General features: G+C 44.0%; 1 protein-coding gene across 1 annotated transcript in view; it reads right to left on the bottom strand.

The window, feature by feature from the left end:
* Positions 1–11,599: 11,599 nt before the first annotated feature.
* Positions 11,600–17,353, bottom strand: part of Brdt (bromodomain testis associated) — a 39,519-nt gene continuing 33,765 nt past the window's right edge. Inside the window, exons 16-17 of the mRNA XM_041642119.1 lie at positions 16,533–16,710; positions 11,600–11,937 (exon numbers count right to left, since the gene is read on the bottom strand). Coding sequence (XP_041498053.1) covers positions 11,869–11,937; positions 16,533–16,710 — 247 coding nt within the window. The 3' untranslated portion in view covers positions 11,600–11,868. The remainder of the gene's footprint in view (positions 11,938–16,532; positions 16,711–17,353) is intronic.

Raw genomic sequence — 17,353 nt, 5'->3', positions numbered from 1 at the left:
GAGCCATCTCTGTCCTTTTTCCCCATCTGTATAACTTAGGACTGTTATAACTATATCTACATAAAATGCTTTTTGTGTGAACATTTTTATTTTTTCATTTCACCCAGAAATGAGATTGTAGGGTCAGGCCAAGGTGGAACTTTGCTTCCTGAGATAAATCAGACTGGTTTTCAGAATGGCTGGCTGCTCAAGGGGTAGAGGCCTTACAGCCTAAACCAGAATTCATAAAGCCCTGGGTTCAATTCCTGCTTCAAAAAAAAAGTGACCATACAATTTTGGAATTAACCTACAATCTGAGTCTTTGCTGAGTCCCATTCTTGACAGCACTAGGTACTGAGCTCTTAATTTCAGCCATTCCGGAGGCACAGAGAGAACACTGATTCCCAGTGGAAGGAGACACTGTCTTCAGTAAGGAAGGGAGCTGCAGAGGGCAAGCATGGGAGAGGGTGGCTGGGGAGGCTGACGAATTAGGACGAGCTAACACATATGCCTGGATATGCCATAAGAAAACTTACCATTTTGTATACTGACTTAAATGCTCAATAAAAAGGATAAAACTTAGTGTGCGTTCATTTCTCTAATGGTGATTAGTATTGGGCCTCTTCCGTGTGGCCACATGTCACATCATTCTTCTTTGACAGGGCGTCTAGACAAGTCTTCACTCAGTGTTGCTCTCCTTCCCCACAGTGGAAGCAGGGGCCCGCATGCACCAGTGCTGGGCTCTCCTGCAGACACTTTCATCCTCTGTTGTGTAGGCTTTCTCACAGATGCATCTGACAGTTCGTCGTAATTATTACAAACCCTTATTGAACACAACGTAGCCTCTCATTCTCCTTATTTGTATTTTTTTCAGGGGGGAAAAGCTTTAATCTTGGTAAAGTCAAATTTGTCAGTTTTCCCATTTGTTATTCATCCTTTTCATGACAATCTAAAAACTCGTGGCCCAGCCAATGGAGCATAAAGATTTTTAAGTTTTGTGATCATCATAATATTGTTCATTATACAGTTTTTGTATAAGATGTGAGGTTTTACTTGACATTCATGTATCTTAAACTCTCCTATGGCACTTGTTGGAAAGCCTTCCTGTCTCTACTGAGTTCATGTGTGTTGAGTTCATGTGTGTTGAGTTCATGTCTACTGAGTTCATGTCTACTGTGTTCATGTCTGCTGAGTTCACGTCTGCTGAGTTCACGTCTGCTGAGTTCACGTCTATTGAGTTCATGTCTACTGAGTTCATGTCTACTGAGTTCATGTGTATTGAATTCATGTCTATTGAGTTTCTGTCTATTGGATTGCATCTTTGCCACGGATCTTTAGTTTCATTTCTGGGGTCTCCACTCCATGCTATTGCATTGATCTATAGGACTGGGGTTGTGTCTTTTCTTTATCTCTCTTTTCCTCTCTTCTTAGGATCCTTGTTTGTATGTGTTTTATATGTTCTTGTTCATATATCCTAGTCTGTAATGGTTTCTTTGTACTACATAACAATTGAAGAGAGTTGAATATACAACTATTTGCTTTTACAAAAGAGCGTATTTTACAGAATGGTTATGTGCATTGAGTCTGGCCTGGTGGTGTATGAGTTCCCTTTAATCCTCCCCAACATGTGATGGTAAAAATATTATTTTAGCTAACAATGAGTTAAGATTATTATCATATATGGCTTCAGTTTTGTTTTCCTCAATATCTAAGAAGCTGAATGTCTCTCCATGTTCATTATCCATACAAATCTCCTAACCTCTCATGAGGCCAAGAGCTAGCAATGGCTGTGTGTTACTCTCAATTTTCCAGAATTCCAGTCAGGTGTAACCAAGAGATTGGGTTGTGAGTGTGTGATGCCTCTTTCAAGCCTGGCTGTTAAAAACCTTTCCATGATCAATTTGGTAGTTTGAATGAGAATGGCCCCAATAGGTTCAGTTTGAATATTTTGTTCTTAGTTGGTGGAACTGTTTGGGAAGAATGCGGAGGTGTGGCCTTGCTGGAGGAGGTGTGTCACTGGGGTTGGGCTTTGAGGTTTCAAAAGCCCACGTTATTTCTAATTAGGTCTCTCTGCCTCATACTTGTGGGTCAGGATGTAAGCTCTTAGCTACCGCTCCAGTCTCATGCCTGTCTGCCTCTGAAACTGCAAGTCCCCAATAAACTCTTTTGTATTGCCTATCACAGCAACTGAAAAGTAACTAACACAAAAGTAACTAAGATTCTTCCCTCTAATCCCCTCCCACTCTTCAGAATTCTCTCTCACTTTCCTTTTTTTAAAAAAAAATCTATGCAAACTCTGCTTTCACTATGCAAAAACAAAACAAAACAAAAAGCTTCCATCTGCTCACCTGATCTTATTGTCTTGTGGCATATCCACGGCAGAGGCCACGTGATCTAGGTGGAGTAACTGGAAACAGAATGGGGTCACCCTAGTGTGCATCGAGGGCTGACATTCTGTGACAAAGTGCTGCTTGCATTCCACGCCGTTTGATGGTTTTGCTGTGTCCTGTTTTCAGCAAAGGCGTGTCATCCTTACCGTTCACACAGAACGTGATCTTCAGTGTGAAGGATGCTGCAGTCAGCAATGAACCACACGTGGCAGCTTTCCCTCCCCTCACATGCAAAAACCAATATCTCACAAACTTAGATTCTCACCAGTGCACACTCTCCTGTGGCAAACAGTTCAGAACAGAGCAAAAAGACATGGCACCAGCAGCAGCCATGATTGACACACCTTACAGATGACCAGCTCACCCCTAAGGATACTGACTAATGAGAAAAGCTGTGCTCAGATACACAATGAGAAAACATACAGGATTCGCACACACTTTAGTGCTGGAAAGAATGACAACCCAAATCCCCACATCTCTAGCTAACACACACACACACCCCTATGCATGCACAAAACAAAGAAGAATCAAACCAAATCTCTCTCACACAGGCTCTCTCACACATACACACACACACAGGTAGATATCTTCAAGAAGTCATTTTTCTCAATTTTAAGAAAATCAAAATTGTTGTTTGCTCAAAAAATGACTTTTGTTATTCCTGGTTGGTTGCAGGGATTCTCATTAGATATGTGTTAGATCTTTTAATTAATGGTTGGCAAACTTTCTAACATTCTCAGTAAGAGGTTGGGTGGCAAGTATTTCAGGTTTTAAAAAATTACATGGTGTGTATACAGTAGGTAGACATATATGTGGATGTCGGAGAACTTGTGGCAGTAGGACCTCCCCTTCCTCAGTCCTGGGGCTAAGACTCAGGCAGTCAGGCTGGGTGGCAAGCGGCTTTACCTACTAAACCTGCATTGTCATCAAACACACAACGAACCGTGGAGTGTCTGTAGACGATGAAGCTGTGCCTTAATAAACAGTTTGTTTTGCTTTTGTTTGCTTTCTTTTTGAAACAGAATCTCACTAGGTAGCCTTGGCTAACCTGGAACTAGCCATGAAGATCTGGAACTCACAGAAATCTGTTCTACGCCCGTCCCTGTGCCGATTGCTGTCCTACGGCTGTCCCTGTGCCCATTGCTGTCCTACAGCTGTCCCTGTGCCGATTGCTGTCCTACGCCCGTCCCTGTGCCGATTGCTGTCCTGTGCCCGTCCCTGTGCCGATTGCTGTCCTGCGCCCGTCCCTGTGCCCATTGCTGTCCTGCGCCCGTCCCTGTGCCCATTGCTGTCCTGCGCCCGTCTCTGTGCAGATTGCTGTCCTGCGCCCGTCCCTGTGCCCATTGCTGTCCTACAGCTGTCCTTGTGCCGACTGCTCTCCTACGGCTGTCCCTGTGCCCATTGCTGTCCTACAGCTGTCCTTGTGCCGACTGCTGTCCTACGGCTGTCCCTGTGCCCATTGCTGTCCTACAGCTGTCCTTGTGCCGACTGCTGTCCTACGGCTGTCCCTGTGCCCATTGCTGTCCTACAGCTGTCCTTGTGCCGATTGCTGTCCTACAGCCGTCCCTGTGCAGATTGCTGCCCTACGCCCGTCCCTGTGCCGATTGCTGTCCTGCGCCCGTCCCTGTGCCGATTGCTGTCCTGCGCCCGTCCCTGTGCTGCGCATTGTTTCCCACTCTTCGTGCTGCTTCTGTTGCTGTCATTCATCTGCAGTGGGAGACATTTCTTGATCTTCGTCAGTGGTGACCCCGACTCTGTTTCTGCCTCTGGCCAGCCAGGATTCAGGACTCACTAAGGCTTCGAGCTTCCTCCCCCAACTTGTGAATGATCACAGCCTTTGCTTACCTTCTCCTCTGCTCAGGTGTTTTTGTGTAAATCCACCTATCTGGCAGACTCATAGCTTGCCTGCACTGAGGCTTCTGGGTAGACACTAATAAACTGTCCTGGTGCTTCAGGTTGGGCTTGTTTTTTAATACTGAAACTAAGAACCTCAATAGGGAACTCCAATTTCTCCTGTATCTATCTCAGTTGCTTTCTGTTTCTGTACACAGCTGATTTGGGGGTGGAAGACCAGAGAGAACTCCTCTGCCTCTTTTAAGACTGGAAATCCTCAAGGGGAGGGGAGGGGAGAGTTACAGGCAGGGTGTACGTATAAGCCTGAAAAGAAAATTGCTAAGTTTCTGAATTTAATTCTAATCTGATCTAACTTAAAATCCTCATGGTGTTTCAGCTCATTTGAGTACTACAAGTCAGATAAAGAGGCCCTAAGTCTCATGTGGAAGTTTAGTGAGTTGTGAGCATCAAGGGCAAGTTATATGGAAGAAGGAAGGAAGGAAGTAAGGAAGGAAGGAAGGAAGGCAGAACCTCCTACCTCTGACCACAGACAAAACTGCACTAATAAGCACGGCATTCCAGCACAGAGGTACGTCTGGATTTTAAGTGTACGAAAATGCACAAAACCCAGTGTGATTGTGAATGCATGTTTTGTCAGCACTCAGGAGGTACAGGCAGGAGAATCGGGAATCTTGGGGCTATCCTTACAATTTTAATAGCTGTGCATTGCCCACCTCTGTTTGACCTGGTATCCTTGTGCCCAGCAGATGAATCCTCCTTGGAAGGTACAGACAGATGCTCTGGGCACCGCTAACCCATGGATCCAGAACAAGCCATGTCTTTTACCAGAAGCAAAGCTGTGTTTTATGTGTAAAATCATGAAGTATGAAGAAAGCAAAATCACCATATTTTTTGTAAAAACCAGTTAATCGAGTCTTCCATGTGTCCATATTTGAATGAGATTTATAATCTCATTGGACAGAACATAAACTTCCCTAATGTCTCTACATAATAGTCTATCTTTCCCATAGACTACCCTACAAATCCCTAAATTTAAAATTTTAAGGTTTGGTCTTAAAATATAAGTAGTTCTGCTAGTATTGGGCTTTGAACCCTGGACTTTGTCCATGTAAGTTAGTTACTTCAGTGCTGAGCTATGACTCCAGCCCTGTCTTAATTTGTTTTTAAAAATTTCTGTAAAGAAAGAAGCTTTAAACAAATGGGCCAAGAAAGTGCGGAACCGATATAAAGAAGGAAATGACACCACCCCCAACTTCATCTTTTAGAAAAATCCATCTGTATGTTGGCAGTTAGCCCCAGGAAGGATGCTGGCAATGGAAGCCACAGTTGTTACAGCCACGTCCTGGGAGAAAGGAGCAGGAGGACATACAGGGTGCCTGCAGCTGTGGTGCTACCGTGCAGCCTCGATGCTTCCCCTGCAGCCACAGTGCTCCCCCTTGCAGCCGCGATGCTCCCCCTGCAGCCTCGGTACTCCTCCTGCAGCCTCGGTACTCCTCCTGCAGCTCTCCATGCAGCAGGAAGAAATAAGTGGCAGAGACTCAGAGACTGGTGGTGGTGTTTGTTGTCCTATGGTTTCTCCTGAAGGGAGGGGAGATGTGAAGTTTAGCTGACTTCAGGGACAATGAACAAATGATGGACACTCTTAGACTTGTGGCCAACATGACAGCTCACTGAGAACTGGAAAGTGGCTGCAGTTAGCAAGGTCGCAAGGTTTCTTGAGTCATCCTCAGCGTTGTGGGTGCAGAGCAGGCAGAGTTCATAAGAGTTTGAGTTATATCAAATAAATACAACCAAATAGAGTTGAGAGGTGGGCCAGGGAGTTGTTAGAACAACCTACTACTAGCTTAAGATAAGCAAAAGTATCTTAAAATAACCGCCAAATAAGAGACTATAGTCAGTTTTGACAGTCTTTTGCCAGGCAGGGACTTGGGTGAGCGGAGGACCAAGGATACGAACTGAAAGCATTCATTGTGCTTTGTTCTTTTGTCATATGGACCGAAGCCCTCAGAAAAAGCCACATGTGTCAAAATCTCATCATGATAAAGATGGGCTGTATGGTTCAATGGATAGCACGCTGGACTTCTGGGTGCTTCAGAAATTCAAAAGCTCCTACCAGGATGATTGACTAAGAATGTTATTATGTAGAGGAGGATGTTGCAGATCAGTAGACAGATTATCTTGGACTACCTTTGGCCCACCTGTGTATCTGGCCTAACACCCTTCTCAACTATCAGATAAAAACCTTTGGAATGTATTAGCAAGACCAGTCCCGAGAAGCTGTAAGATCTAAAACATGCGACAAAGGGTCCTCCCACTGTAAACTAACACAGCAATGTACAGAAGCAGCCTAAAGCCCGTTCTGTCTGGTGACTGTAGGCGTTCATGCCATCACTTCCATGTTGGTCGACTCTTAGTTGGGGCAGTTTGATCACTTGTCTCTGGCTCAGGATAAATGATCCCTTATGCTCTTTGAGGTATGGCTTTGTGTTCTTGTAAGGAGTTTTAGCATCCCTTTGGTTTGGTCTACAGTACACTCTGAGCTGACTGCTGGAGAGCCTCTACTGTTTTCACAACATTTGGTCAGAACTCTTCATTTACTAGCGCTCAGCCATGATTTCTTTTTTGTTATTTTTCTTGATGCTCTTCTAATATCTAATTCTGGGCTGCTGAAGCTCGTCAGTTAAGAGCACTTGCTGAAGACTTGACTTCAGTTCTCAGTGTACACACAGCCCTTAAACCACCTGTAACTCCAGCTCCAGGGCATGTAGAGTCTCTCTCCTCTGGTCTCCATGGTACCTGTAACTCCAGCTCCAGGGCATGTAGAGTCTCTCTTCTCTGGTCTCCATGGTACCTGTAACTCCAACTCCAGGGCATGTAGAGTCTCTCTTCTCTGGTCTCCATGGTACCTGTAACTCCAACTCCAGGGCATGTAGAGTCTCTCTCCTCTGGTCTCCATGGTACCTGTAACTCCAGCTCCAGGGCATGTAGAGTCTCTCTTCTCTGGTCTCCATGGTACCTGTAACTCCAGCTCCAGGGCATGTGTCTCTCTCCTCTGGTCTCCATGGTACTGGGCATGCAAGTGGTGCAAACAACACACATGGGCAAAACCCTTGCACACAGAATCATCTTTAATTCTGGAGTGCTTTTCTGTGCCTGTTGCCTCTTTTTGGCTTAGAAGTTTTATGAGTCCGTGATCATAAAGATGTCAAAGATAAGAGCCAGTCATTTTCCAGCTCAACAAGGAAAAGATGACAGGAATTTCTGTAGAATGTGCAATGGCCTCACAGGGAAACTCAAGACAACATACAGTATGCTCTGCTCCCGGGTTGTAAGGAACCTTATTGGGAAGTTTCTTGAATCCACCCATGCATGTTCTTGAGCCCACACATGTTCCTGAAACTGTGCAGGATAAATGCAGAGCTTGGAGTGCTGAGCTACTCCTAGAAGCAGCACAGAAATCTCAAGCAAACCACAGATCTCTCCAACTACCACTGAAGGCTTCAATTTTTAGGGAATAAAAGATGCTAAAATGGAAAACAAAAAGATAAGAAAAAAGGAAATATTTGGGCCAAAAAGAAAAGACATTTGGTACTCCATCTGGTTTTACGTGTGGTGACTATGTTAATTTAACTGGCAGGCACTAGAAATGGCAAACTCTTGGATCCCCCAACTGTGTGTGAGACAATGGGGCTGATCTACTGGGAGCTCACCAAGGCCAGCTGGACTGTGACTGAAAAAGCATGGGATAAAACTGGACTCTCTGATCATGGCGAACAATGAGGGCTGATGAGAAGCCAAGGACAATGGCACCGGGTTTTGACCCTACTTCATGTTCTGGCTGTGTGGGAGCCTAGCCAGTTTGGCTGTTCACCTTCCTGGACATGGACGGAGGGGGGCGGACCTTGGACTTTCCACAGGACAGGGAACCCTGACTGCTCTATGGACTGGAGAGGGAGGGGGAGAGGAGTTTGGGAGAGGGGGAGAAGGGTGGGAGGAGGGGGAGGGAAATGGGAGGCTGGGGGGAGGCAGATACTTTTTTTTCCTTTTCTCAATAAAAAAAAAATGTTAGGGATCAGGAAATACATTTTGAGAGGCCATGTCAGAACTGAAGTTAAGGCCTGGCAAACCTTTCTCACCCCCACGCTCGCACGTCTGTCTCGAGCCTTGCTTCTCTCCCTTCAACACTCTCCCCTGTTCTCTCCTTCAGTACCTGGGCAAAACTGTCTGCATCAAATGTTAGGGGCTCTCTTTTGAGATGAAGCTTAGAGGAAAAGTGATCTTTATACTATTTATACCTCTAGATGTGCAGAGGATCCCTTGGATCTTTCTTGAAGCGGTTCTCAGTAGTCCATCTCTGTTCCTCTCTGCCACCCACTGACCTAAGAAGCACTCCCTCAGTACGAGGGAACCCACAGCTACCACACTCTCCTAACACCCAGAGAAGGCAGCAGAAACCAAGGAATGGAACAACACTCATTCAACAAAAACAAGACCAGATATCAACATCTACAGGCAACTCAAACACCCTAACCCCAGATGCCTAGACACAAACACAAATGGCCAAGCCAAGATGCCTCCAGCAGAACCCAGTAACCCTACTCCAGCAGGACATGAGAAAGGCAATACAGCTGAAATACAAGACAAGGACTTCAAAGTAGCAATTATGAACATTATTAAGGACCCCAAAGAAGATATGGAGACACAAACAGTAGAAGGAAACGAATAAAACCGTTCAAGACCTGAAAGTGCAAACAGAAGCATAAAGAAAACTCAAGTGGAAAATTGAAAAGGGAAAACTTAGGAAGTCAAACAAAACCCTGAGAGGTGAGCCTTGCCACCAGAGTGCAAGACAAGGCAGAGAAACTCTCCAGGTGCTGAAGACAACGTAGAAGACAAGGCAAAGAGACTCTCCAGGTGCTGAAGACAACGTAGAAGACATGGCAAAGAGATTCTCCAGGTGTTGAAGACAAAGTAGAAGAAATGGATACCTCAGCCAAAGAAAAATGTCAAATCTAAAAATATCTAGGCACAAAACATCCTCAAAATATGGAAGCTTAAGAAAAGATTTACTCTATGAATAACAGGAATAGAGAAAGAAGAAGTAACCCACAGTCAAAGGCACAGAAAAGACTTTCAACAAAATCATAAGAGGAAACTTCCACAACCTAAAGAAGGAGGTTCTATCAAGTGCATAGGAGACACCAAATAGCACCAGAAGAGAAACCCCCATGATAATTAAAACACTGAACGTACAGAACAAAGCAAGATTATTAAGAGTGACATGCAAAAGCAGACCCGTTAGAACAACAACTGAGTGCACAGTGGAGACTCTGAAAGCCAGAAGGGCCTGGACAAATGCCCCACAAGATCTAGAAGATGGCAGATGCCACTCCAGACAAAACTTTCGATCTATAGATCTACATATCTCTATAGATACCTATACCCAGCAAAACTTCCAATCACAACAGATAAAGAAAAATATTCCACACTAAAACAAAGTTTAAGCAGAATCAACCTACTAATCCAGCTCTACAGAGCACAAGAAGGCAAACTTCAGCCTGACGTTTCATATGCTCACATATATGAAGGGAATCAAATTGATGATAAAGACAACACCTATGCATGTCACTGACCATGAAGAAGTTGCGCTGGTGCCTAACTAGAGCTTTCATCCTTGCTACCAGAAGAGAAAGGCAAACACCAACCCAGCTACAAACCCAGGGATCCACAATGAAGACATCCCCGATGACACCCTGTCACAACAGTGACGCAAATGTTGTGGGAGCAAACGTCATTGTCTGACTGGATTTGAGGCCCACTCCTGAGATGGAACTCACGCCTGACATGCTTGGATGACTAACAACCTGAGGCAAGATAGGCCAAGGTCCTAGGGGAAACCCAGCTACCACTGTTCTTCTAAAGGAGCATAGATTCTGCTAGACCCACGGACCAGTGCCTCGCTCAGCCATTCTCAGAGAAGCTTCCTCAGGCAGCAGATGGAAGCTAACACAGAGACTCACACATGGGGTGTTTCCATCAACCTCTCCCTTCAGGGAACGATGTGGAAGAGGAGGTGGGAAGGTGTAAGAGCCAGAGGGGATGGATGAATCCAAGGAGAAGGTGTCTTGCAGCACACCGGGCCTGACACACGTATGACTCAGAGATGTGCCAGCATGGACAGGATACTCACAGGTTCAAGCCAGACAAGGTTTGAGCACTAACAGGAGGAAGTGATCATGGGTCCCACCCCTAGCCAAGAAATTAGCTGCAACTGACATCTTCTTGCTTGTGAAGGAAAAATTAGCTCTCTTCAATGGAGACTCATGATATATTAACCACACTCAAGGGTTGGCCATGCCCAGCAGTAGGATGACCCAGTGGTATTTCTGTAGACATTTTGGTTTGATATTGCTTTGTTTGGGCTTTTTTTTTTGTCTTACTGGTCTTTTGCTTGTATTTTTATCTGATTTTGCATTTTTTTGTGGTTTGTGTGTATGTATTTCTTTTACTTTGTCTTTTTTTTTTACCTATTTATTTATATTCTGGCTTGTCTGCTTTATTTGCCTGTTTTTCAATGAGCAAGAGAAAGAAGGGTGAAGTTGTGTGGGTGGAGAGCTGGGAGGAGTTGGGGGCAGGCAAACTATGATCAGAATGTAGTGTATGAGAAAATTATTTTAAATGAAAACAATGAGCAAAGGGTATAATAAAATAACACACACGCACACACTCTCGCTTTGGAGCATGCAGCAGGGCCTCTGCCCCAAGCACTGGACTATGGCAGGCATGTGCTGCAGTTTGGGCACACGTGGAATTTCTACTTCAGACAATATCACAACAGGGCCTACATCAGGTTATGCATCAAGAGGTTTAAAATTAAAGGAGACTATACAAGGTTTAGATTTGACTCCGGTTTGAAAATGACAAAACATAAATGATTCGTAGACTATGACTTCCCATAATTGGGCAAATGTTCACTGCCATCACTACACATTTTAAGACACGTGAACACATTCCTACAGAAGCTGGTGCACACAAAGCTGCCACTTTGTTTCAAATCATAGCTAAGAATGCTTTAAAACAAAAGTCAGTGTGGATTTTAAACATGGAACCAGTAGAGTCTCTGACATTGTGATTCATAGAGAAACAAGGTATCACTTGTTAGACTCCAGGTAATTCTGACAGAAAAACCTCTTTCCTGTAATACCAGTACTTGAGCGGTAAGGCAGGAGGGGTATATGAGACCCTGCCTCAAACAAACAAGCAAACTGGTTCAGATAAATAAATAAAAGTTAAAAACTCAACAGAACCCGTTTTTATATTCTTTTATATATTCTTCATTTTTTCCAATCAGATGATCCCTTTCGGACTTGCTTAGATCAGGGCTATAATACATAGTTGACAGTCCTCGGTAGAATAATAAAAATCTATTCATTTTTAGAGATCAAAATTATAAAACTGTTTATAAATTATGTATTTAAAATGAACATATTTATTAAAAATGTAAGTGAAAAAATATTTAATTATTTTAGGGCAGTCAAAACAATATGTGATTGGTATCTTGGTGGTTGAAAGTAATCACTTTACCAGTGCATTGTAAATATTTGTACCATTAATTTAAAGGTGATAGTTAATTTAAAACTGAATTTTAATCAAAGTTATTTTCAAACATTGCCATAATGTCGCTTTGAAGAGTCATGTCAATGGTACCCGCCATCTGCAGACAAGAGAAGAAGATTCTTCTTAGTTAAGATGCATGCCTTTATTACAGCTTTATATAAACACTTTCACACTTAGAAATGTTTCATACAAAATTAAATAATTAGCTTAATTACTATATGTATAACTTTTAATATATACAGATGTAATAAAATGACACAATACCAAAAATAGTAAGTTTGATTCTCTAACGAGAAGAGAATTTCAATACTTACGGAAGCAGTAGTAAGAATGCAAGCCGAAAGCACAACTCTTGCTTGTCCCTGTAACCAGTACAACACTAGGGACAGAAGCTGCCTTAACCAGGCTGGGAAAATGGCTCAGTGGTTAAAGATATGCACTGCTCAGACAAAAGACCTGACTTCAGTTTCTAGCACCCATTGTCAGGTGGTCCACAACTGCCTATAACTCTAACCAGGCAGACTGGCTCCTCTGGCCTCTGTGAGCACATGCTACACACACACACACACACACACACACACACACACACAAACAAACATACACACACATCTTTTAAAATGTTTAATTTTAGCAGTTCAATCCCTGTGTGTGGGAACGCTACCATATAATGTAAAAGCTATGGTTTTCATTGATTCCGGCACCTAGTCTGAAACCCAGGGATCTATCTATTTATTTATTTATTAAATATTTATTTATTATGTATACAATATTTTGTCTGCGTGTATGCCTGCAGGCTAGAAGAGAGCACCAGACTTCAGTACAGATGGTTGTGAGCCACCATGTGGCTGCTGGGAATTGAACTCAGGACATTTGGAAGAGCAGGCAATGCTCTTAACCACTGAGCCATCTCTCCAGCCGCCAGAGATCTATTTATAAGCACGGGATCAGACTGCAGGGCGGTGCAGAAACAGTGCTCATTTGCATATCAGCAATCGTTAGGAAAGGAGTAAAGTGCAGAAAATGCTAAGTCAGACAAAAGAAGCATGGTTACTACATTCCCAAGTTTCTCCCATCAAGAAAAGCTGGAGTTTATTAAGGAAGCTTTTAGGACAGATTTTAGTACAAGCATGATAGGAGGAGAAGGGGCGAGGGGCAGGAGAGAGGACAGTAGGAGTGCTCTAGGGTGTGTCCAAGGGAGTCCTTCAAGACTTTCTACATGCTCCTGGCCAGGTGAAGTCACAGCAGACACTGTAATGTAAAGGGCTCGGCCCTCCCCACAGCAGTAGACCAGTGAGACACAAAGCTCTAGTCTGTTGCCCAGCTGGTTGGCTTCTTGGATGTGGTTGTTTTCAAGATTTAGAGCTATGGCCTCCCTACTGAAGGGATAATAAAAGACTTATTTTTCTAGCACCACAGAGAAGGGTGGGACATGTCTGACTCTAACAGACTGCAAGAAATTCTCAAAATCTGCCTTAGAAATGAACAAACACTAACAAAACTTAAATCAGGACCTTTTAGTGCTCAGCTGTCCTAGGCCAACTGTCTAGACTAAATAGTTCCTCAAAGCTGATCTTAGCCTGTCATGTAGGAGCTTGAGAAAGTGTCCCGGTCTGGGGATCATGCGATGCTCTCTAGATACAGGCACACTGGAACACAGCAAGAAAGTGTAATGAAACCTTTGTTATAGTTAAGTAAAAATGAAAAATTCTTTTCTTATTTATTTATTTTGGTTTTTCAAGACAAGACTTCTCTGTAGCTTTGAAGCCTGTCCAAGAACTAGCTCTTGTAGACCAGGCTGGTCTTGAATTCAGAGATCTGTCTGCCTCTGCCTCCCAAGTGCTGGGATTAAAGGCTTGTGCCACCGCTGCCTGGCTCGAAAAATTTTATTTTAAAGGTTGCATGTAGAATTTTATTTTAAATTCATATCTATCTGAGATAAAATAGATTCATGTAGAATACTTACAAATAGAGAATCAATCTGTCCACTAATAAATATTAGGGATCATGACTTAAAACACCACTTGATATTCCTTTCTCTGTGGTCCCGATCACACTTCAGCCAAACCCAGATGGAAGACTATAGGGCTGATGAAGGAGACGGGCATAAGGTGAACTTTGGGCACTGTTAAATGTTCTAGGTAGTCCTTAGTCAAGCTAGTCAAGCTCCTGAAAAGTCCTTAGGATATAAGGAACGACATTAGACTGAGTGGAGGTGTTAGGGACGCTAGACTCTTGTAAGAGGACTGGAAGGTGACTAAGGCCAGGTCTTAGGAGAAATGTCTGAAACAGACAACAGAGCATGCTTATCATGGTAGAAAGTTCTACAGAGGAGGAAGTTCAGTGCTAGAGGGTATTCATAACAGGTGTAAAACCCTGAATTTGATCTGCAGCACTACAAACAATATATGATTCAAATAATCATATATGAATATGTCTTGGTCATATTCACACCCCACAACCTGCTCCTGACTAAAACCCTTTCTTTCCCACTGGTCTTTTTGTCAATAGCTTCCCTTCTGTTTTCATGAAAATCTAGCTTCTCCATATTCCATCCTCTCTCTGGTGTGTTTGTTTTTCCTGTCACACATGATCTCACTCTTAATAGTTGAGAATGCTTCATTGTAGACAGATGTGCACACATGACATTCACTTAGACACATGTCTGCTGACAAGGGCGTGACTGTTGTGATGGTGTCGCGGTCAGGTTTCACCTGACAAATAATCTCTGTATAACATTGTTAAATGCCATTCATTTCTGCTTGAGGCCAAGGCCTCTAGTCTCAGCATTCAAGAAGCTAAGGCAAGAGCATGGGGAGTTCAAAAAGAATTCAGGCTAAGGTTCCAGCTGTGAGAGACGAAAGTGGGGAGGGAAGAAGGAAGATTTTGTTTGGAAAAATAATTCAACATGTAAATGAGAACACGGATATCTAGCCATAAAGGGGAGTTCAAGAGTGAGTTCAAATGGCCAGCGAATGCAGAACATCTTTAGCCACTGTGGGAATCAAAACCACACCGAGCTTTCTCTCACCACATACAGAGCAGCAATCAGCAAGAAACAGAAGCCACGTGTCTCAAGGATGCAGAGTACAGACGTTATGGATGTCAGCATGGATAGTCTTCAAAAAACTAAAAATGCACAGCTCCGCCATTCCTGGGCACGCACCCAAAGGAATCAGTCACCACAGAAACCTGAACGTCCACCACACTGACCGTCTACAATGAAGCACCCTCAACTATTAAGAGTGAGATCATGTGTGACAGGAAAAACAAACACACCAGAGAGAGGATGGAATATGGAGAAGCTAGATTTTCATGAAAACAGAAGGGAAGCTATTGACAAAAAGACCAGTGGGAAAGAAAGGGTTTTAGTCAGGAGCAGGTTGTGGGGTGTGAATATGACCAAGACATATTCATAATGAAACTACATATAATTTATATATGATAATAAAATGTACAAACATGCAAGGTAGAGAGTAAATACTAATGAACACTACAGACTTAGGGAGTGTGTGGCTGCGTGGGAGCACACATGGACGTGAAAGCCAGAGGTTGACATTGAATACATCTTCCATAGTGAGGCAGGTCTCTCACTGACTCCCTGCACTTACGTAGGTTCTGGGGATCTGCACTCATCCTTGCACACCAAGTGCTTTGCCCAATGAGCCATCTCTCCAGCCTCCAGCCATGGGTTTTGGGAACTCCGGTTTCCGGCGATAAGCTGGTGCTGGCACCAATGGCAGCAGTGTCGCTAAAGTCTGCCCTCTGGACATGACACATTGGTGTGGGAGGTAGAGAGCGGTTATTACTCCTGCATAGGAGACTCTCATGAGATCAGGGCAGAGGAGGCTCTCAGGTGAAGGACATGTCCCCTCCTGAGGATATAGCAGCAGTAATAACTGCTGGAGATGGGAAGTGTACAGATGCCTCTAAGTGGCCATGCTCCTATGAATAACCCCTCACCCAGGCTTGCTCCTGTGAAAACTACAGACAGACTCATGGATTCACCAAGCTAGATCTGCCTGCAGTGGTTTCTTTGGTCTGTCATTAGTGTCCTTATGGTGTAAACAGACATGTCACACAACACTTGACACTTAAGCCGGAGCATGAGAGACCCAGGTGGGTGATGAGCCGCACCGCTGAAGACATCTGACTCCATGTGACCGAGTTGTATGTTGTCTACCGTCATCTCCTTTCTTTCCAATCCTCCCCCCCCCCCCCCCCGAGACAGGGTTTCTTTGTGCAGTCCCGGCTGTCCAGGCTGGCCCCACACTCAGAGATCCACTTGCCTCTGCCTCCCGAGTGCCCCACTACTGTCTGGTTCTTTCCAGATTTCTTAATCTAGCCATCAACTAAAGAGACCCAAGAAACACTGACTGGGAAGCCATGGCACGTCTGAAGGGATCTGCAGGCTTTTAAGGCAGCAGCAGTAGATGGTGAATTACTTCATTTACATGCCAGGCATTTTCTTATGTGCTCAGTGCATGTTAATTTACTTCAAAATGGGAATTATTATTCCATTTTTAAAGGAGGAATTTAAGTCACAGGGAAACTTTAGAAGTCTAGTACAGAGAGCGCAGTTAGCCCAGTGGTTCCAAAAGCTGCCCGCTCTCCGTCCAACTTGTGTCTGACCACGAGCAACGCCAATGCGCTGTCTCCTGCCCTAGTTAACTCAGAAAGTCAGAGTGTACTTACTGCCTCTCTTCTCCTCCGCTCTTGCTCTTTCTCCCTTGCTAAGTTCCGGTCTTTGAGAAGCCAGAGTTTGCTTTGGTCTTGAGCTTCTGATGGCTGCTGTTCTTCCCTCTCTTCTCCATGACACTTGGTTTCCATCTGATGTGATGAGGATTCTACAGCCAATCCATTCCCGAGCTCCCTAAATAAACAGGAGGGCTCAAAGTAGGTTTCAAGTTCCTTAAGTTTTTTTTTTTTTAAAACAAAGACATGATCAAACAATGAAAACAAAAAGAAATGAATGGGTCCCAGGTTGTCAGAGTTCCTTTTCTCCACCGCTACTCCCATTTCTACTTCCTTCCTTCCTTTCTTGACAGGACCTTATTATGTGACATCTCTGTAGCTAAGGATGACTTCTGATCCTCCTACCTTCCCCTTCCCCACTGCTGAGATTCCAGGCAAACGCTACCACATAGGGTCCAAGTCTAGGACCTCGGGCACATTAGACAAAGAGTGCACTAACTTAGCTATGTCCCCCACCCCCTGAATTACTTCTGATGTGACTGAGACAGGTTATGATGGGTATTCTATATTAACAACAAAAAAAAAAGAAAGGTTTTGAAAGCCATGGCCCACACACAGCACTATCCTCCTACATGAGAACAGAAAAACTTGGAAGGCAGTAGATGTGGGAGTGTCATATATCAATCTGTTGATTTCATTGGTTAAGCAATAAAGAAACTGCTTGGCCTCATAGGTTAAAACATAGGTGGGAGGAGTAAACAGAACAGAATGCTGGGAGGAAGAGGAAGTGAGCTCAGACTCGCTTGCTCCCGGGCAGAGAT

Source organism: Microtus oregoni, unplaced genomic scaffold (assembly GCF_018167655.1).
Source record: "Microtus oregoni isolate MIOR12 unplaced genomic scaffold, Mior012 000072F_ref0000427, whole genome shotgun sequence".
Classification (NCBI taxonomy): domain Eukaryota; kingdom Metazoa; phylum Chordata; class Mammalia; order Rodentia; family Cricetidae; genus Microtus; species Microtus oregoni.
Note: the sequence above shows the minus strand (reverse complement) of the source record. Positions and strands in the feature narration are given on the sequence as shown.